Consider the following 22,728-nt stretch of genomic DNA (forward strand, 5'->3'; position numbering starts at 1 on the left):
ATTGCTTGTAAAAAGGACCAAAATGGTCAAAATTTGACGAAAATGAAGATTTAATTGAACACAAAACGAAAATGAGGAACAAATGGAACAAAAACAACAAAAATAGGGAGCAAACATATATTTAAGCCTTTATATAATTATTGAACTAAATAATAATATTTGTGATTTTTTTTGAATTTTTTGAATTCTTTTTTGTAATTTTTGTTTACACATGCCATATAACAGTTGTGCCACATGTCAAAATAATTCAATTTGCTCCCTATATTTGTTTTTAGTTTCAATTTAGTTCCAATTTTTGTAAAAATGAAACAATATTGTCTCTTCTCCAATTGAAACTTGATCTACTTTTTGTATACATTTTATGCTTATATTCTTACTAAATTTGACATTTTTTATTAAATATTTGTAGAAATATTTGTAAAGAAACTTTTTGTTTTTAGTTTTATAATTAAACAAAGTTAAACCCCAACCTAGTTTTAACAATCAACCATTTTGTCATCATATATAAAGGTATCAAGTGTATCATATACTACAAATTTATTGAAGATTAAAAATCAAATAACTTGTCACACATAACTTTAGGAACTAAATTTCAAGTTCAGAACCCAAAGTTTAAAGTTTTGTATACAATTAATTTAAAAATATTTAATAAAAATGTTAATTTTAGTAAGAATATAACTATAAGATTTATTCAAAAAGTAAATTGAATTTCAATTTAAGGAACGACAATATTGTTCTATTTTATAAAAATTGGGACTAAATTGAAACAAAAAAACAAATATTGGGACCAAATCGAATAATTTTGACACGTGTCATGACCGTGAAGTGACATGTGTAAGAAAAATAAAAAATAATAACAAAAAAAAAAACACAATTTGATATATTCTTATCATTTGTAAGACTGTATTAATATACTTCATACATTTGTTTATTTGTTTTGAATACTAAGGTGAAATATCCTATTTTATTAGTTTTAAGCTACTAAAATTGGGATGTTACAAAATGTAACAAAAATATTAAATATTTTAGATTTAAATGTCAATTTTACAAATGTTAATATATATTTTTAAAATATTTAATAATTATATTTTAATAATATTTTAAATAATTATATTCAATTTATAATTAAATATAATAATTTATAATTGAATTTCAAAAATAACTAATAATAATGTCAATTTTAAAAATATATATACAATATTAACAAAAATTTAAATTTGGTTTCAACTTGAAAGGGAAAAAATTGTTCCATTTTAACAAAAATTGAGACTAAATTAAACAAAAATAACAAATATAGAAACTGAATTAAACAAAAATAACGAATATCGAGACTAAATTGAACAAAAATAAATAATACAACCACAAATTGACATGTGGTACTGACATTGACATGTGGCACAATTGTGACTTGATACGTGGACAATTTTTTTTAAAATGAAAAAAAAAATTAAATAAAAAAAAACCAGGAGCTAACACGTGGCATGTACTATTAAAAAACATTAACTATTTAAACACCGCTAGTAAAAAGGACCAAATTGCAAAATTTGACGAAAATGAAGACCAAATTGAATAAAAACAACAAAAATAGGGACCAAACGTATATTTAAGGCTTAATATAATTATGGAACTAAATAATAATATTTGTGTTTTTTTGAATTTTTTGAATTCTTTTTTGTAATTTTTGTTTACACATTTCTTTTCACGGTTGTGCTACATGTCAAAAAAATTCAATTTGGTCCCTATATTTGTTTTTAGTTTCAATTTAATTCTAATTTTTGTAAAACTGAAACAATATTGTCTCTTCTTAAATTGAAACTTGATCTACTTTTTGTATACATTTGATGCTTATATTCTTACTAAAATTGACATTTTTATTAAATATTTGTCGAAATATTTGTAAAGAAACTTTTTGTTTTTAGTTTTATAATTAAACAAAGTTAAACCCCAACCTAATTTCAATAATCTACCATTTTTTCATCATATATAAAGGTATGAAGTGTATCATATAGTACAAATTTATTGAAGATTAAAAATCAAATAATTTGTCACAGATAACTTTAGGAACTAAATTTCAAGTTCAAAACCCAAAGTTTAAAGTTTCTTATACAATTAATTTAAAAATATTTAATAAAAATGTCAATTGTAGTAAAAATATAACTATAAGATTTATTCAAAAAGTAAATTGAATTTCAACTTAAAGAAGGACAATATTGTTCTATTTTTATAAAACTTAGGACTAAATTGAAACTAAAAAACAAATGTAAAGACTAAATTAAATAATTTTGACATATATCACGACCGTGAAGTGACATGTGTAAGAAAAATAAAAAAATAATAAAAAAAAAATCACAAATTGACACGTGACTTTAACGTCATTTGGTCAAACTAATGGTAATGACTAAATTGAATCATTTTAAAAAAAACTACGACGAAATTAGGAGAGCGAAAGACTTGAGCACTAATTTGACACTTGTTAACCAATAGAATGATCAAAAGTGTAATTTAACCTTCTAATTATTAAAACAAAAGATAGAAAAGAAAAGATGAAAATGAAAATATGTTGCATGGTTAGCCTCACGAGGAAGAGTGTAAAAACTTAAAAACAAATTAAATTCTACCTTTTTTTTTTTACTTTTTTTTTTCTTTTTTTTTGGTTAAAATTAAACTTTGAAAATCTTTGGAGAAAATTTTATTTCACTCCTTTCCATTTTCTAAAAAATATTTATTTATTTATTTTTATTTTTTTAAAAAAATAAATTAATTCATTTGGACAAAAATTGAATATTGACAATGAAGATTGTGGAAAATATGCATATAAGGTGATCACTTAATTTCTGGAAATGTAACAACTATTAACCACTATAAGTTCAATGTGCACAAAAATAACTCCAGCGACATGTTTGCAGAATATATAAAATAGGTCATCACTTAAATCAACATAACTCATATTTTAAAATAATTGGTCACTTATGTCCTAATACAGTACTAGTAATCTTAAAATTCATGGCATGCAAAACTTTTGCAAAAATAGCTTTTAAAGTGCTTGCTTCAATGAAACCCAATAAGAATAATGCCTATATAATACACTGTACATTCAATTTAATGAGGCCAGTAGTCAAACCATTTAGCAATCAAACATGTTCTCTTATTAGCAAATGTCCAATAAGGATCAAACACCAATTTCAAGGATAATAAACTACATCAACTCTTACACACTGAAAACCGTGTCCACAACATGCATTTTGATTTACCAAATTTCAGAAACAATTACGACATCAAATAAAAACCTAACCAAGTTTATCGTACCCAGCCACAAAAGAGGCAACAAACACAGCCCCAAACACACAAGAAATTAAAACCAACATATCACATTTCAAATTAAAAAACTCTGTTTTTACAAACTAAAACAAAGCATAGGCAAAGTAAAACTAACAAACACAACTAATGCTTCAAATCTTATTTATAGTCTCACATTGATCAGAGATAAGGTCAATTCACAATATATAAAATCTTATTGATAGTCTCACATCGATTAAAGATAAGGTCAATTCACAATATATAAGTGGATGTAATTCTCACCTTACAATTCAGTTTTGTAGTTAGAAAATCACACATCAACGAGACTGTCACCGTAGCAAAGGGAGGACGACCACGACAAAAAAACCGTTTTTGCCATTGTAACGGTGAGGGAGGCGCAACTAAAACCCTGTCACGTAGGATTACAAGATGGATTCGTAGTGACCAAACCGACTTTGATAATCCTTCACGAAGAGCGACGACACAAAACTTTGAAGAAGCACAAACACGAAGTAAACACCATTATCACGACTCCCTGACCAACACATAAAAGCAAACTTTGACGACATTGTGTATATATACAATATTTATAGGACTCACCAATGAGATAATTTATTTAAACTTTTAAATATACATTTTTAAATAATCAGTTCTTTAAAACCCACTTATTTAAAACATACAGATTCCACAAGCATATAAAGAAAGTATAAGCCTATTTACTTTATTGACAAATAACTTATTTTAAAGAATAATCATAAAAATTATTCAAGATACTATCATTATTTATTAATTTTATTTTCATCACCAGATATATAGAAGTAATAAAAAAAGACCTGTGTGAAAGACCAAATAAATTGTAAAAGGATTATAATATCATTACCTTATCCACCTTAGTATTAACGGAAGACTGCTACTTTGACACAAATATCGTCTGCTAATTTGTTCAAGAACTTGAAATAGGCATGTCTCCAGGAACGCTCGAATAAAATTGAGAAGAATACTATCGAAAAGCTTATCACAAATCCAAATGTCATACTAATGAGAAAATCATTATTAAGAAATGAATATTCATCATGATGAATTTTAACATTTTTATCTTGTGCCGGTTTAATACACAATTTCTCAAGTGGTAATCCACAAAGATCGAGATTATTTTCATAACTCGATGCATTGAAACTTTGTAATTGTGTGCCAATTGGAATTTCTCCGGTTAGATAATTATGTGATAAATCTAACATAGTGAGTCGGTTAATTTGAGCAAGACTAGTGGGAATTGAACCAACTAGTTGGTTTCTTGAAAGATCCAAAAATTCAAGTGATGCAAGCTTTCCAATATTTGAAGGAATTTTTCCTATTAAATTGTTTCTTGATAAATTCAATGAAACCAATTCAAATAAATCCTCTATTTCCATGGGAATTTCTTTGGAGAAATAATTGCTCGAGAAATCGATGCTTTTTAAGAGAGATAGCTCTTCGTTCATGAACATTTGTTTTGAACCTTTCCACGTCAAGATTTCATTCAACTCATATGAATTAATGCCTCCAAATTCCCCTATGTGGAAAATATAATCATGGTTTCCTTCTGAAGACGTCTTTTTAGCCATTGCAACAAAATTTTTTATACATTTAGGAATTTTTCCAAATAAGTAGTAGATCGAGAGATCCAATAGTTGAATGTTTCTGAGATAGCAAATTTGTATTGGTAAAGTTCCATACAAATTATTACTTCTTAAACTTAAAAATTGCAGCTCTTTTAAACTACTCCCAATCCAAGCAGGAAAAATTCCTGATAATTTATTTTCTGCCATATCTAACATTATTAGTTTTGTGCAACTTCTCAAAGACAAAGGAATTCCACTTGTTAAGTTATTGTTTCTCAATAACAATGCTTGAAGATCAAAAAGTGAACCCATTGAAATAGGAATTTTTCCTGAAAAATTATTGTAACTTAGATCCAAATAAGTTAATGACTTGAAATGATTCCAACAATCTGGAATTTGTCCAGATAATTTATTGTTTGAAAGGTCTAATTGGTAAGTCTCAATTGTACCATTCAAACATAAAAACAAACTAGAACTCGAGAATTTATTTTTTGACAAATCAAGGATTCCAGAATTTCGTAGAAATTGAGGAATAGGACCATCAAATTGATTTGAACCAAGTGACACATGTTGTAAAATATACTTCGGTGGAAAATTTGGAATTATACCTCGTAAATTGTTGCATGAAATATTCACACTTTTCATTTCTTGTAATTGTAAATTAGCCCAAAACCATTCTGGAACAACATCTGATATTGAAGCATTTGAAATGTCTATATAATAAAATTTATTTTGTGTCTTAAGCCATTTGGGAAAAGTTGGACCTAGCTTGCAAGATCTTAATCCTATTGAGAACAACTGAAAAGGTGGGACCCAATTTTGGGTAAATACCAAGGCCAATGAATTGTCAGATAAATGCAATTTGTTTAACTTAGACACATTAGCAAAATGGTAATCGGTGAGCACACCTTCTAAATAATTTGAATGAATGTCGATTATCTCTAACTGAGGTGGAAGTTGAATATTTCTAGGAATCCATCCATTTAGCATATTTCCAGCAACATCTAATCTTTTTAAAGATGTGAATATGGAGAAGTGAGGCAGTGTGCCATTAATTTGATTAATGTTTAGATTTAATTCTTCCAATGAATATCTAGCACATCCTGACAAATGATGGATTATCCTTGGAAACTCTTCACTCAAGCTATTATCTGACATATCCAGTAAACGTAAAGCACATGCATTCCCAAATGATTTTGGGATTCCACCTTCAAAAGAGTTTCCCATAATTGAGAGAGACTCCAAGTTAGGCGGTAACATGATGTCTTGAGGTATCTCTCCACTTAAATCATTGTAATCGAGAAACAATGCTTTTAGAGATGAAAACCCTGAAAACATAAGCAAATTGCCTGTAATTTGATTTTGTGACAAATCAAATTCTTGTAATGAGTGTCTAACGCAACCACTGGACAAATTATTGAGAATGGATGAGAGGTCTTCAGTCAAATTGTTTTGACACATGTTTAAAGAATGTAAGGTACATAAATTCACCAAGGATTTCAAATCCCTGTCCTTGAAAGAATTATAGGAGAGGTCAAGGTGCCTAAGCGAATTCATGACCATGACAAAATCACTTGATATGGAACCCTCCAAGTGGTTATCGCTAAGGTCAAGTTCAATAAGGTTGGAAGTGATGTTTGACACCCACTGAAATACCATTGTTGACGTGAAGGTGCTCATAGAGAGATCAAGAACAGAGAGGGAAGTAGAGAAATTGAACATAGAAGGTGTAGATGAGCGAATGAAATGATCGGAAAGGCTACAGTCAACTAAATTTAGTTCTCTTAGTTCAGGTAGCTTCGCAATCTCTTGCAACCAATTATGAGAAGGATTAGGATTTGTTATAGAGCTCAAGTAAAGATGGGTTAAAGAAAAGAGATTTGAGAGCCACTTACCTTCATGGGCTAAGTTAATCCCATATCCTCCAAGATAGAGCTCATGCAATTGGGAGAGATTTCCAAGTTGAGATGGTATATTTCCTTCGAAATAATTGTAGGAAAGATCAAGACACTGTAACTGGGAGAGATTTCCAAGCTGATGAGGGATTGAACCGTTCAGAAAATTACGAGCAAGATTTAAGTATTTCAAATGAGAAAGAGAGCCAAACTGACTTGGAATTTCTCCGCCAAAAGAACATGCAGAGAGATCAAGGTATTTCAAGTTTTTGAGAGAACCAAGAAACTCTGGGATTCCTTGATATCGAAAATAATTGAAACTGAGGTTCAAATATTGTAATTGTGGCAACTCCATCAACGACTTGTGGATCTCTCCCCTCATATATTTTGAGACTTCAGAATAGACTCCGAATTCAACATGAATCTCGCCGGGAAGGTGGAGGCTTAGAATATGATCGGTGAGATTGCTGCAGCGAATCCCCTCCCATTGGCAGCAGTGAGGAGTGGTCCAAGATGAGAGCATGCCGAAGTTATCAACAATGGCAGCCTTGAATTGAAGCAGTGCTTCCCTCTCCTCTGGAATGCATCTGATTTTCTGTTCACCGTGAACAACCTGCGACACCACACACACCATAAACATCATCAATCCTAATCGAACTGGATTCTTCATTGACAGCGTTGTGGGTGTTATCATGACAAAGGAAAAGTGATGAATAAAATGCAGTTGTGAGTATTCAAACTGGATAGGTATCGATGACTAAAGCACTCTCCATAACCACATATATATATATATATATATATATATATATATATATATATATATATATATATATATATATATATATATATATATCATGAAAAATGATATTTTTGACCCTTTTTTTATTTACTTTTGACTTATTACATTTTAGTGTTGTGACGTGATTATCTAATCGAATTGATGAGATAAAAAAAAAAATTTAAAATATCATTATTCATTAAACATTATATTTATCCACTGTTCATAAATCACCAAACTGAGAACTACTGCGGCATTCTTTTCTTGAATTCATACTTAGAAAAACAGCAATGATATTTTACACCATTTTTTAACATACAATTCAATCCTTGCAACTATTCTAAAATAATTCAATCTATAAAATGCAAAATTACAAAAATTATTTAGCAACACCTTTACAACATTTCCAGAATTTCCAGAGCTAAACAATATTATTATTTCTATTTCATATTTTACAACTTAAAATTTTGCTATATTAATTAATTTTGCTTAAGTGTTATTAATATCAACCAAAATTTTTACCATAGTTATTGTTTTCCTGTTCTTTCATTACTTTTTTATATTTGAACCATTTAAATATGAATTTTTATATTTGCGTATATATTTCTATTCTATTTTTTTAGTGTATAAATGATATAAAAAATTATATTAACTCTATCAATTTTATTTTTATCCTGTTTAAAAGCTAATACAAATTACCTAGGAATTTGCATCTTAATTTATTCAGGTATTTTAATGTATCTAAAATAAACACACACACACACACACACACACACACACACATATATATATATATATATATATATATATATATATATATATATATATATATATATATATATAGTTAAGGATTATGACTTAAGTTTTAGGTAATTTTGTAGTGTAATGTTTGAACTATGTTTTAGATATGATTTTTTAGTGTAACGTTGAAAAACAAATTAAGATAACTTCCAAATCTTAATTAATAAAAGTGAATTACACAAGTCATTAAAAAGTTATGAAAATCTAATATTAGAATTTTTGTAGTTTCATATGATTTTTATTATGTTTAAGTATTTTACGTGAACATGATTCTATTTAAATAGTTTCATGTAAGTAAACAAACTTGTAGAAGACTGGAGCAATTATCACGTCAAACAATAAATGTGGGAATTGTACAGTGAAACAAAATCAAGAAGACTTTGAAATTTTGGGTCATCTGCGATGACTCATTGGTTATCCTCCACAAAATTTCTAACAATGTATCAGAGTTAGATTTGTCTTGGTGTTGACTTTTAAGACCAAAGCAAACATACAAATTATAATTAAAATTATGCTTAGGGTTTTCATTGGTTCATATAATCATAAATCAAGATCATGAAATCGTGACACAGATAGTAAATTTTGCTTTTTCATACAAACATAACATATATCATCAAATACACATCAAGAAAATAAAATTAATTTCCGTCAATACTTAATCAAATTTTAAGTTTACAAAAATTCATCCTTTCAATACATCTTTAAACTTAATCCATCTAATATAAATCATTAAACTTAAAACAAAAACTAAAAGGATTTTTTCTATCTCTACATGAAGCACATTAATAAAAACATATCCTCTTTTAGTAGTAGAATAGCAAGTACATCATCTTTTTTACCACCACATTGGGTTTAACAGGTACGATTATTGATTTTTAGTAGAAGTAGAAATTAATCAAATTTTAACCTTTAAAACTTAAATAATAAGGTATAGGGATACAAAGATAATTGAAATGAAATTATATAGGCAAAATAAATGTTTCATCTGTATCCAAAATTTGTGGCTAAAAAAAAAGAAAATTTTATTTATATTAATTTTTAGAGTTAAATATGTTTTTTATCCTTCAACTTTTAGTAAAAATTGGAATTAGTGTCCTCCTAGAAACCTTGAATCAATTTAGTCTCTCAATTAAATAAATGCGTGGATTTAGTCCTTTTAACAAAATTTTATTAAGTTTATTTGACATTTCAAACACATTTCATTATAGTATTTTAGTTTGTTTATACTGCTTGACACATTTTCGCTTCAATATTAGTTGAGAAACGAGTTTGAAACATCAAATAAACTTGAAAAAATGTGGGTTTAAATGACTAAATCCACGCATTTCTAAGATATGAGGGACTAAATTGGTTCAAAGTTTCTAAGAAGGATTAATTCCAATTTTCACTAAAAGTTGAAAGACCAAAAACATATTTAACCCTAAGTTTTAATTGAGTGTTTTGGTGTTGCAACTTGTATTAATTTTTAATTGGGAAATAAATTTTAATAATAATTGTATTAATTTTTAATTGGATAAAATATGGTGATAGCACACCTAAGAATGAAAAATTTTAATTACATTAACTTCTAATTAGACTTAGGCTTAACTAGGTTTAATTTAAGTTGAATGCATTTACTTAAGAAGGTGAAGAAGCGATCAACAAGAAGTTTTAAAAGATGTAGATTTATATCATTTTACGATTTTGTACGACGATCTTACCGATTTTACTATGTACGATTATGTGTATAATCGTATTCGTACATACTATGTAAAATTATAGGATCTTACTATTTAAATATCTCGATTTTGACCAACTTGCAAGTATATTTTGTTGGGATAAGATCCATCAAGAATTACATTTAGAGGAAAAGATTCATCAAGAATTACATTGTAAAACTAACTTAGTTGAGGAAGAGATTCTTAGGAATCAAAATATTAATCGAAAACCTCACATGAAGACATCAAAAATTTGAATGACATATAGAAACAATTATAACTATTGAGCCAAAGTTTTGTGTTAAAGGCTGTAAAGTTATTTAAAGGTTTTCACTCTTCCCTCTCTATCCCAATAAAATAAAAACCCAGCATTACCATAAGTTGTAGGGTAGTCTTCAATAAAAGCCAGAATAAAAAGCTAGAATTTATCATAAACTTTTATAATGTTTAAAAGCTAATACAATTCTAGGAATTTTTATCTTGAAATTCAACTTCATATAAGGATTATCACTGTCCTTGAAATAAATGAACAGGACAAAGTATGTCTTGTGGTAGAAACTCATTATAAAATTCACTTATAGTTGATAAAGATATTCTTAAGAATCAAAATATTAATCGAAAATCTCACATGAAGACATAAAAAATTTGAATGACATATAAAAAATAATTATAACTATTGAGCCAAAGTTTTGTTTTAAAAGGAGGTAGGGTAGTCTTTAATAAAAGCCAGAATCAAAAGCTAGAATTTATCATAAACTTTTATAATGTTTAAAAGCTAATTCAATTCTAGGAATTTTTATCTTGACTTCTTCAAACTTTATTTCTGTAATTTACCGAGTCTAAAATAAAAAGAATATATTTTTTAAATAATGAACGATTGTCACTTAAGTTTTAGATATTTTCTTACTGTAATGTCTGAACTATGTTTTAGATATCATTTTTTACTGTAATGTTGAAAAACAATTTACAAATAACATAAAAATCTTAATAAAAAGATACACAACTCTCTAAAAAATCATAAAACTTACTATATTTTTTTTTCGGTTGTTATTGAGATTCAACTTCATATGATTTTTAATACTTTGCTATTTTACGTGAACATGATTTTATTTAGATAGATCATATAAGTAAATAAAAAGAAAAGAAAAGGAAAAGACTTGAGCAATCCCTTCCCCTACGCGGAAATTTTCATGAAATGCATTTATATGACATTCCACGAAAGAAACAAAAAGAGTTGGAAAAGACTTGTAAAAAGCCTGGAAGCATAATCACGTAACAGTAAGCGTGGAAATTGTATTGTGAGATGGTCCCTTCCACACCACTTCTCCAAAACAAAACAAAACAAAACAAAAAGACTTTGAAAAGTCAGTTACTCATTGGTAAACCAAATATCATTTGTAGTGTTTCTTCACTTTTCAAATAAATCCAAATTACAATAATAATTAAAAGATAACTTCTTTTATGTCATAACTTAGAAAAGCTAGATATGTCTTAACTTGCTTACAGGGTTGCTCGATTTACTAATCCAAATAAGTTCGTATTTTGGTATGTGAAAAAAATTCGTCTTCATCGATATTTATGGATAAATTTCGTCATTGGTAGAAAATAAATATTATAAATAGATATATGTGGGTAACGAATACAAGTATTTTATATATCTGCATGTTAATAAGACAGGTACAAATATCTAGTATCCGTACTCATAAATACCCGTATCAGTTATACTATGATTTAAATTAAAAAAATATTATTAAAATATTAACAAATTGATCTTGAATGAGTTATATTTGAACAATTAGTTTTAACAAAATCTTCATTTATTTGTAAACGGTCATTTAATACTATTTAAATGAATTATTTGGACTTTGTTTGAAATTTAGGTATGTTATGTATTGTATTTTATTTGAATTTATGGTTAAAATATGTTGCTGAATATTTTTATTTTATGGTAAATATCCGCGGATACCCTTTAATATGTGTGGATATTAGAAAAATATGTGGGTACCTGCATAACAGATACACGATATAGGAACTGGTACGGGACGAATATTTATCCAACAACTATTACTTGGATCCTACCTATACGAGAGAGAGCTATTACCTGTATCCTACCTATCCTGATATCTCTATTCTACTGAACACTACTTTAAATTTTTACATCTTAATATCTATATATTATTTGTTATCAAGGAATCAGAAAATTGATTAGTATATAAGAATGAAAATTAATAATCTTATAAGGTTTTGAATTAGAAATAATATTAAATCTTTTGTGTCAATTGATTTCGTGTCTCATTTACATATTCAAGAAGGTGTTGAGACTTTATGCGATAGCAAATGTGGTTGTGTAAAGGAGGAATTTTTTAGGTTGTGTTGAGATTTAGTGTTGATTGTCGTAACAAGAGTGTATGACCATACTAAAACCCTTTGGATTTGTATTATTCTCACATTCAATTTCATATGATTTTTATTATGTTTATATAATAGTTTCATGAAAGTTAAAAAACTTGGACAAGAAGACTGGAGCAGTCATCACGTGAAACAATAAATGTGGAAATTGTATAGTGCAACAAAATGAAGAGGACTTTGAAAATTGGGTCATCGCATTACAGAAAACGAAATACAACACAACCACATAACTCAAGTTTAGATCCTACGTACGTACTACAAGCCTACCAAAAGAAGAGTCAAGTCAAGATATGAGAGAAGACAAAATCATATTCAAATTATTATTGATTAAAATTAGCCTTTTATTACTTTAATACCATCACATACGCTCTCAAACAGAAAATGTTTACCAGAATTATCTGTTAGATTATGAAAACAAAAATAATTTTGTGTTAATTTTTCAAAACAAAAATATATGGTAAACTAGAACTAAGTCTCGTAAAGAAAACTTAATATAAGTTTAACCATTTTTAATTTATAAAATAATTTCTAAATCAGCTTATATAATTATTAAATACTTATTGTTTACATCAATTTTTAATCTAAAAAATTCCTGTATTTCTTATGAGATTACTTATAAAAATTTAATGTTAATATATGTTGGAATACATCTTGCCTCCAATAGTTTGATTAGTAACAATAAATTTTCCTCCTACGGTTTGGGGGAAGACTTGGAAAACTTTTAGTCAACCCATCACATTACTAATTAATTAAAAAGATTATAACATTTAATAACGAGAAAAGCCTTATAATAAGTAAAAATAATTATCACACAATTTTAAGGGAATAATCATAATATATATATATATATATATATATATATATATATATATATATTATGATTATTTTTAATTATTATATTAAATAATAAATAATTCTATTTTTCTTTACACGTCATTTCACAGTAACCATGAACATAAACTGTATGCTTTTATTTAGGATTATAACTGTTTATTTACAAAAATTAAAATACAACAAATAAATAAATAAAACATACATCTTTTTAAATTTTAATAAATATTTCTTTCGATGAATAAGGAAAATATAAATAATTATTATAATTATAAATATTTAATTGAAAATCATATTAATATTTATTTTATTTCATTATTATAAAAAAATTTAACCATGTACAATTATTATCTCATATTATATATATATATATATATATATATATATATATATATATATATATATTATAAGTTATCTTTTTTTTACAGTTTTATATTAATTCATAAATTAATGTTCAGTTATGTAAATATAAATAATCCAATAATAACTTCTTCTTTTTGTCGAAAATTTTCCTTTTTAATAAGCACAACAATATTTGTTACTTTCCTATCTCAAATAGTTTCTCTTAGCAAATAAAATGTAAAAAATAAAAGATAAAATAATTCATGTATATTATATAGTTAAAACACAGTAATAAAACGGGGTTTGCATTAGAAGTATAATATGAAACTTAGCTTGTTTGAATGATTTGAGAATTGCGTGGTAGTTGTGTTTGGTAGATTGAATAGAGTCTAGGGTGCAAACATTCACATACTATTAAAAATAATGAATGATATGAAGCACAACGTTACTCACAACATCCTATATATGTCAATTGAAGAAACATAAATTTTACTCAGATACCACCATTTTATTTCTTTTAGTATAAAATTTATATTAAAAATTAAATTAACTCTATCAAATTTATTTTTATCATGTTTAAAAGCTAGTACAACTATCTATCAAATTTATTTCTATCATATTTAAAAGCTAATACAATTATCAAGGGATTTGTATCTTGACTTACAATTTTATTTCAATAATTTACAGTATGTAGATAAAAGGAATGTGATTTTTTAACTAACGATTATGACTTAAGTGTTAGATATTTTTTTAGTGTAGTGTTTGAACTATGTTTTAGATAAACAAATTACAAATTATTTTATTTAGACAGTATCATTTAAGTAAATAAAGAAACTTAGAAAAGAGTTGAGCAATCCCATTCCAGAGTGGAACTTTTTTATGGAGTGTATTGGCCATATCACATTCCAAGAAGCATATAAAAAGACTTGTCAATGACGGGAAGGATCATCACGTAAAACAATAAATGTGGGAATTGAAAATTCTCATTACAGCAAACCTAAAAAAAGAAACCAAAGACTTGTCAATAATTGGAAGCATAATCACTTAAAAACAATAAATTTGGGGATGGAATACCACAAGGTTTTGGTAAAAAACACAAAGTATAACGGTTTGAGTTGAATAAAAGAGTGTTTGGGTTGCATGAAAGCTATAAAAACATATTTGATGTGAAAAATAGTATGTATCTAAAGTGTTAAAATTGGATTAAAAACATATTCAAGGGATGATTTCAAAATTTAAAAGACGTGTTAAAGTTAGATTCACCACCTTCTTCATCTTTTGTATTGATGCATATTTTATTTATAAAGATACAATCAAACATGTTTTAGGAATTTTCTTTGAATGTCTTTCCGTACACCCAATAATTCTCACATCACTTAGAAGTTGAGATCAAGTTCAGTTTAAATATTACTTCCTCTCTCCATCTCTTGAGGTACCTTTTAAGGACAAAATCGGGATTGAGTTTCACGTCCAAAGTAGACAATACAATACTACAAGAAAATGTTTCATTAACAACCGGTTTTAGTGACCAAAAGTTGTTAGTTACTATAATAACCAATTTTAAATATTGATTTGCAAAATAAAAAATTATTGGTTACTAAAATAGTTACTATTATGAATAAAAAATTATAATTAGTCGTTAAATTAGTGACAAATTAATTAAAGACTAATTTAGAAATCAATTCCCTTGGTAAGAAAAACTTTGGTAGCTAATGTTTAGTGACCAATTTCTTTTGGTAGCTAAATTTTAAAAACCAATTTAAAGACCAATTATAATTTTTTATTCATAATAGTAACTATTTTAGTAACCAATAGTTTTTTATTTTGTAATTTGATATATAAATTGGTCATTATTGTGACTAACAACTTTTGGTCACTAAAATTAGTTGTTAATAATGCATTTTTTTGTGGTGTAAGAGAGTTCCAAAGGGGTTACATCTTTGCTTCAACATTTAAAAAGATTTAGCTCCTCTGACTAGATGAGAACATTACAACATATAGAAGAATTGTCTCTTCTTTTACCCTCAAATAATGTTTACTAAGTACAAGGGAAAGTGTCTACAAAAACTCTATAGGAGTCTCTCAAAAGAACCCTCACAAAAAGTCTCTCTAAACAAGGGTGCAACTCTGTTTTTATAAATTATCCAAGGTAGTGTCAGTAGTGCATTTGTGGCTTTAGTTGTATAGTTTCCTCCCTAGGTGGGTTTCTTATATGGATCAAGCCTCATATACTTCGGTGTTGTAGTTCCTGAGATAACTTCCTAAAGAAGGGATCATCATGGCTTAGCCTTAGGTTCAATGCTTGAGGTTTCCTTCTGCAATAGGTTTACTAGTGTGGTGGCTCAAGCCTCAACTTTACCGCCCAACTGCACCGGTGTTAGTTTTGCCTAAAATTGCTTGAAATTTATTCATTTTCTTTATTTTTGCACTTTGACTCTTTCTTGATACTAGGAACTGCAAATTAAAAGTTAGAGATTATACATTAATTAAAAATGTAATCAAATTATTACATATAAATAATTTATCATAGTATAAGACTTTCTTAATTATTTTTCTTTTGAATAAATAGTTGATTAAGTATAACAAGTATTGGTATATTTATTGAGTACCATAAAAATAAGAAAAAAAATTACAATATTAATACAATATTTAATTTTGTTAGTTTTGTTTAAACTTCATTAATAATTAAGATAATTTAATACGTATTTGATTTTAGTCATATGTATTTATTAAAGTAAAAATGAATGTCATTATGCAACAATGAACACAAAGAAACCTTAAAGAATTCTAAATTTGCAAAGTAAAAAATAGTTGTTTTAAATTTTTTATGAAGATTAGGATGAGTCACCACCTGATGATCAAAAATTTGAAAATGAGATTCGAGAGAACTCAAGACAATTCACTTGTGTGAGCTTAGCGAATTTGACTACCAAGTGTTTGAGTTGCCCGACAACTGGTAATGTCGTTGAGTTAAAATATTTTCTAAAAATATTAGAGGACTCAAGATGGTTAGGTCGCTAGACAAGGTATGACCTCATTGGAAAAAATTCTTAAATTTTCACTCCACTACTTGGTTGATGGGCAAGTTAGTTTTCTCGTTGATTGAAAATATTTTTATAAAATCCAAAAAGCTCAAAGGGAACTGGATACTAAGCGAATCAAGTACTCGCCGGGCGAGATCACCTCTTGGAGGAACTTGGTGGGAAATGATGAGGGTCATTGGGTGGATGCTATTATTTGAAAACTCCTAAGATATACAGATAAATAAATAAATATAAATAAAATGGATGAGACAATAAAAAAACTTTACTATGGAATTCGTAAAGAAGTTTATGATATCTCCATAAAATTTTACATATTTTATCATATGCAGCGAAAAACACAAAATTGCTAAATTTCATAATTTAGGATTATACTAATTTGAGACAAATATCGCAATAGAAGAATCATAAATACACAAATAATAATAGGATACTAATATTGATTCATGAGAGATATTGTGATAATGTGTCTTTTAATCTTTATGTTTTTCCAATATTTTTTTTCCCAATCTATCTTTTTAGCTTTTTTTCTACCCTCATGCTTTTTTGATGACGTACTGTGAAAGAATCTTATGATCAAAGACAAAACTCTACTTTTTTGTCATAGTTGATTTTTATTTTATTTTTTAAGCAATAAATATGTATAAATAAATATAAATAAAATGGACAAGACGATAATAACCTTTATTAAACTTAATATAAATAACATAATAATATATAAATATAATTTTAAAAAATATATAATTTTTTAATATATATATACATACATATATATGTATATATAAATTAAAAATTTTGGAAGAATTGTGGCTCCCTTGTGTCACAACAACAATGGTCTGCCCTTGATTAATATGAAGTTAATTGAGTCCATGATTTTCTATGGTATCGATTAGTTGATGAATCCAAAACGCATTGCATAATCTAATCTAAGCTTTGAATCGAAATCCTGAAACTAGGATCACAAACTCTCATTTGTTCATCAATTTTCTTATAGTGAGTAATACAACATGGTCCATTTCAATAAACAGAACCACAAGACAAGTGGATAGCCCGAATGGACGAAGGATTTCACTTTTTAGTTAACACAAAATTATTATGCATTTTATTTTCCTTGTAAGTTTAGGGGACTTTGGGCCCAAAAAGAATACCCTATTTAGGGTTGTTGCTTGTTAAAATAAAACAGAGAACCATTTTGCTATACCAAGTTTCCCTTTTACTCTTATCTTAGTATAGTTATTGCAAAACCCTAACATTGGTATTTTCATTGTTTCCTTATTGTAAAATATTTTTAGAAATATTTAATAAAAATGTTAATTTCAGTAAGAATATAACTATAAGATTTATCCAAAAAGAAAATTGAATCTCAAGTTAAGGAAAGACAATATTGTTCTATTTTTACAAGTTTTTATAAAATTATTTACTTTTTCTTTTTTTCTTTTTTTTCCTATTTATCAACAATTATTTTCTCATATTTTTTTCCATACATTTCACTTTGTTTTTATAAATATAATTTTATTTTATTTATTAACTTAATAACATTACAATATCATCCATTACTAATATAATATTATGTATATTAAAAAATTGTGTACACACAGTCGCGATAACACCTATATTTACGCTAGTATTTGATAATGTTAATATCAAATTTAGAAAATGATTAAAATTAAAATCGTTAGATCTTTTTATACATTTAAAAATTAAAAAATAATTAATGTTTACTTTTTAATAATATATTATTTAAACTAACGTAAGTGTATTACAATTTTAAATAAAATACTGTTTTTAATATTTTATTATTTAGTTTATTAATAATATCATTATATTATTATTATATATCATTTTAATTTATATTATTATTATTTTAAATTATTGACATATTTTTATTTAATTCTTCAATTCTTCATCTTTAAATTTTAATCCTATCTTAAATACGAATATTTTTTGAACTTTATGAATTTTAAATTTCAATTTCAAACTTCATTATCGTTCTTTTAAGATTTTTAGAGATTTTAAATTTTAAATTTATTATTTTTGTTATTATATATTTTAAATTCACGGAATTAAAAAATATTTATAAAATAAATTTATGTTTATTAAACTATAAATAAAATTTAGTATAAATATTTTATTTTGTAAATTGAAATAATAATATTATTATTATAAAAATGTATTTAAGTTGTTTATACCTTAATGTATTGCTTTTTTAAATAATAAAATATATTTAGTATTATAAATTTAAGTTTTCAAAATATCATTACAATTTAATATAATTATCAAACTAAATAATAATGTTTATTTTTATTTATAATAATTATTTATATATTTTTACCGATTATTTATTATTAGTTATTATTATGAATTATTATTTATATATTTAAGTTGTTTATATCTTGGTGTACTGGTTTTTTAAATAATAAAATATATTTAGTATTATAAATTTAAGTTTTTAAAAATATGATTAAAAGTTAATATAATTATCAAACTATATAATAATATTTGTGGTTTCTTTTGAATTTTTTTTGTAACTTTTTTGTAATTGTTTTTACATATGTTACTTCATAGTTGTGTCACGTATCAAAATGATCATATTTTTATCATCATATAAAGGTATAGTGTTATATACAAATTTATTGAAGATTAAAAATCAAATAACTTGTCACACATAACTTTAGAAAGTAAATTTCATATTCAAAACAAAACCAAAATTTGAAGTTTTGTATACAATTAATTTAAAAATATTTTTAGAAATATTTAATAAAAATGTTAATTTCAGTAAGAATATAACTATAAGATTTATTCAAAAAGTAAATTGAATCTCAAGTTAAAGAGGGACAATATTGTTCTGTTTTTACAAAAAATGGAACTAAAGTGAAACTAAAAAAATAATATAGGGATCAAATTGAATAGTTTTGACACGTGACACGAATATGAAGTAACATGTGTACAAAAAATAAAAAAATGATAAAAATCTGAAAAAATTAAAAATTAAAAATTAAAAAAATTACAAATTGACTTGACTTAACATTATTTAGTCAAACTAAAATGATAATGACTAAATTGAATCATTTAAAAAGAAATACTAAGATTAAATCAAGAGAAAAAAAAAACTTAAAGACGAATTTGACACTTCTTAACAAATAGAAAGATCAAAAAGTATAATTTAACCTTCTAATTATTAGAATCATATTATTCTTTTCTCTATCTGAAACAAATGGTAGAAAAGATAAAAACAAAGAGTAACGATGAAATTTTTCTCTATCATTTAGGCTCCCTTTTTCTTCTTTTTTTTTTTTCCCTTTTTTTCCCTTTTTTTCATCTTTTTTTTTTTTATTTCTTGTTTTGTTAGAATTAAGTTTGAAAATTTTTGATTCAAATTTTTTATTTATCATTACCTAAAATTATTATTTTTTTTAATTTTTTTTTTCAAAAATAAATTTATTTATTTAAACGAAATTGAATATTCACAGTGTCGATGGTGGAAAGTATGCATGTAAGATGATCACTTAATTTTTGAAAATGTAACAACTATTAACCACTATAAATTCAATGTCCACAAAAATAACTCCAGCCACAGGTTTGCAAAATATATAACATAGTTCATCACTTAAATCAACATAACTCATATTTTAAAATAATTGGTGACTTATGTCCTAATACAGTTCTAGTAATCTTAAAATTCATGGCATGCAAAACTTTTGCAAAAATAACTTTTAAAGTGCTTGCTTCGGTGAAACCCAACAAGAATAATGCCTATATAATACACGGTACATTCAATTTAATGAAGCCAATAATCAAACCATTAAGCATCAAACATGTTCTCTGATTAGCAAATGTCCAATAAGGATCAAACACCAATTTCAAGATAATAAACTACATCAACTCACACACCGAAGACCGTGTCCACAACATGCATTTTAATCTACCAAATTTCAGAAACAATTACGACATCAAATAAAAACCTAACCAAGTTTATCGTACCCAGCCACAAAAGAGGCAACAAACACAGCCCCAAACATACAAGAAATTGAAACCAACATATCAAATTTCAAAATTAGAAACTCTGTTTTTACAAACTAAAACAAATAGGCAAAGTAAAACTAACAAACACAACCAATGCTTCAAACTTTATAGACAGTTCCACGTCGAATAAAGATAAGACCAATTCACAATATATAAGTGACTGCAATTTTCACCTTACAATTGACTGAAAATCACACATCAACGAGACTGCCAGTCTAGTGAGGGAAGACGACCACGACGCAAGAAACCATTGTTGCCGTTGTAACGGTGAGGGCGCAACTAAAACCCTGTCACGTAGGGAGTATTACTAGGTGGATTCGTAGTGACCAAACCGACTTTGACAGTCCTTCACAAAGAGCGACGACACAAAACTTTGAAGAAGCACAAACACGAAGCAAACACCACTATCACGACTCCCTAACCAATACACAAAAGCAAACTTTGACGACATTGTGTATATATATACAATATTTATAGGACTCACCAATGAGATAATTTATTTAAACTTTTAAATATGCATTTTTAAATAATCACTTCTTCAAAACCCACTTATTTAAAATATACAGATTCCACAAGCATATAAAGAAAGTATAAGCCTATTTACTTTATTGACAAATAACTTATTTTAAAGAATAATCATAAAAATTATTCAAGATACTATCATTATTTATTAATTTTATTTTCATCTACAGATATATAGAAGTAATAAAAAAGACTTGTGTGAAAGACCAAATAAATTGTACAAGGACTATAATATCATTACCTTATCCACCTTAGTATTAACGGAAGACTGCTACTTTGACATAAATATTGTCTGCTAATTTGTTCAAGAACTTGAAATAGGCATGTCTCCAGGAACGCTTGAATAAAATTGAGAAGAATACCATCAAAAAGCTTATCACAAATCCAAATGCCATACTGATGAGAAAATCATTATCAAGAAATGAATATTCATCTTGATGAATTTTAACATTTTTATCTTGTGCCGGTTTAATACACAATTTCTCAAGTGGTAGTCCACAAAGATCGAGATTATTTTCATAACTCGATGCATTGAAACTTTGTAATTGTGTGCCAATTGGAATTTCTCCGGATAGATAGTTATGTGATAGATCTAACATAGTGAGTCGATTAATTTGAGCAAGACTAGTAGGAATTGAACCAACTAGTTTGTTTCTTGAAAGATCCAAAAATTCAAGTGATGCAAGCTTTCCAATATTTGAAGGAATTTTTCCTATTAAACTGTTTCTTGATAAATTCAATGAAACCAATTCAAATAAATCCTCTATTTCCATTGGAATTTCTTTGGAGAAGTGATTGCTTGATAGATCAATGCTGTTTAAGAGTGATAACTCTTTGTTCATGAACATTTGTTTTGAACCTTTCCACATCAAGATTTCATTCAACTCATACGACCTAGTGCCTCCAAATTCCCCTGGGAGGAAACTATAATAATAGTATCCTTCTGAAGACATCTTTTTAGCCATTGTAAAATTTTTTATACATTTAGGAATTTTCCCAAATAAGTAGTTGATTGAGAGATCCAATAGTTGAATGTTTCTGAGATAGCAAATTTGTATTGGTAAAGTTCCATAGAAATTATTACTTCTTAAACTTAAAAATTGCAGCTCTTTTAAATTACTCCCAATCCAAGCAGGAAAAGGTCCTAATAATTTATTTTCTGCCATATCTAACATTACTAGTTTTGTGCAACTTCTCAAAGACAAAGGAATTTCACTTGTTAAGTTATTGTTTCTCAATAACAATGCTTGAAGATCAAAAAGTGAACCCATTGAAGTAGGAATTTTTCCTGAAAAATTATTGTAACTTAGATCCAAATAAATTAATGACTTGAAATGACTCCAACAATCTGGAATTTGTCCAGATAATCTATTATTTGAAACGTCTAATTGGTACAAAGTCTCAATTGTACCATTCAAACATAAAAACAAACTAGAACTTGAGAATTTATTTTTTGACAAATCAAGGGTTCCAGAATTTCGTAGAAATTGA

The 22,728-nt window shown here is 26.5% G+C and overlaps 1 protein-coding gene across 4 annotated transcripts; it reads right to left on the bottom strand.

The window, feature by feature from the left end:
- Window positions 1-3,484: 3,484 nt before the first annotated feature.
- Window positions 3,485-7,532, bottom strand: LOC114180849 (receptor-like protein EIX2). Of its 4 annotated transcripts, XM_085672787.1 has the most exons (3): window positions 6,794-7,532; window positions 4,178-4,297; window positions 3,485-3,832 (listed from the first exon to the last, which is right to left on the bottom strand). In XM_085672787.1, the coding sequence occupies exons 1-2, from the start codon at window positions 7,485-7,487 to the stop codon at window positions 4,194-4,196; spliced, it is 798 nt and encodes a 265-aa protein (XP_085528913.1). In that variant the 5' UTR covers window positions 7,488-7,532; the 3' UTR covers window positions 3,485-3,832; window positions 4,178-4,193. The 4 variants fall into 4 exon arrangements, with proteins under 4 accessions (XP_085528913.1, XP_085528912.1, XP_085528911.1 ...); XM_085672786.1 differs by lacking the exon at window positions 4,178-4,297; XM_085672785.1 differs by having other exon boundaries at window positions 4,178-7,532.
- Between the last annotated feature and the right edge of the window lie 15,196 nt (window positions 7,533-22,728).

The sequence above is a fragment of the Vigna unguiculata genome, chromosome 4, assembly GCF_037176805.1.
Source record: "Vigna unguiculata cultivar grain cowpea cultivar isolate G323 ecotype 2 chromosome 4, ASM3717680v1, whole genome shotgun sequence".
In the NCBI taxonomy this organism is placed as follows: domain Eukaryota; kingdom Viridiplantae; phylum Streptophyta; class Magnoliopsida; order Fabales; family Fabaceae; genus Vigna; species Vigna unguiculata.

Coding starts and splice junctions, on each gene's coding strand:
- LOC114180849 (XM_085672785.1), bottom strand. CDS start 7,487: ATGATAACACCCACAACGCTGTCAATGAAGAATCCAGTTCGATTAGGA.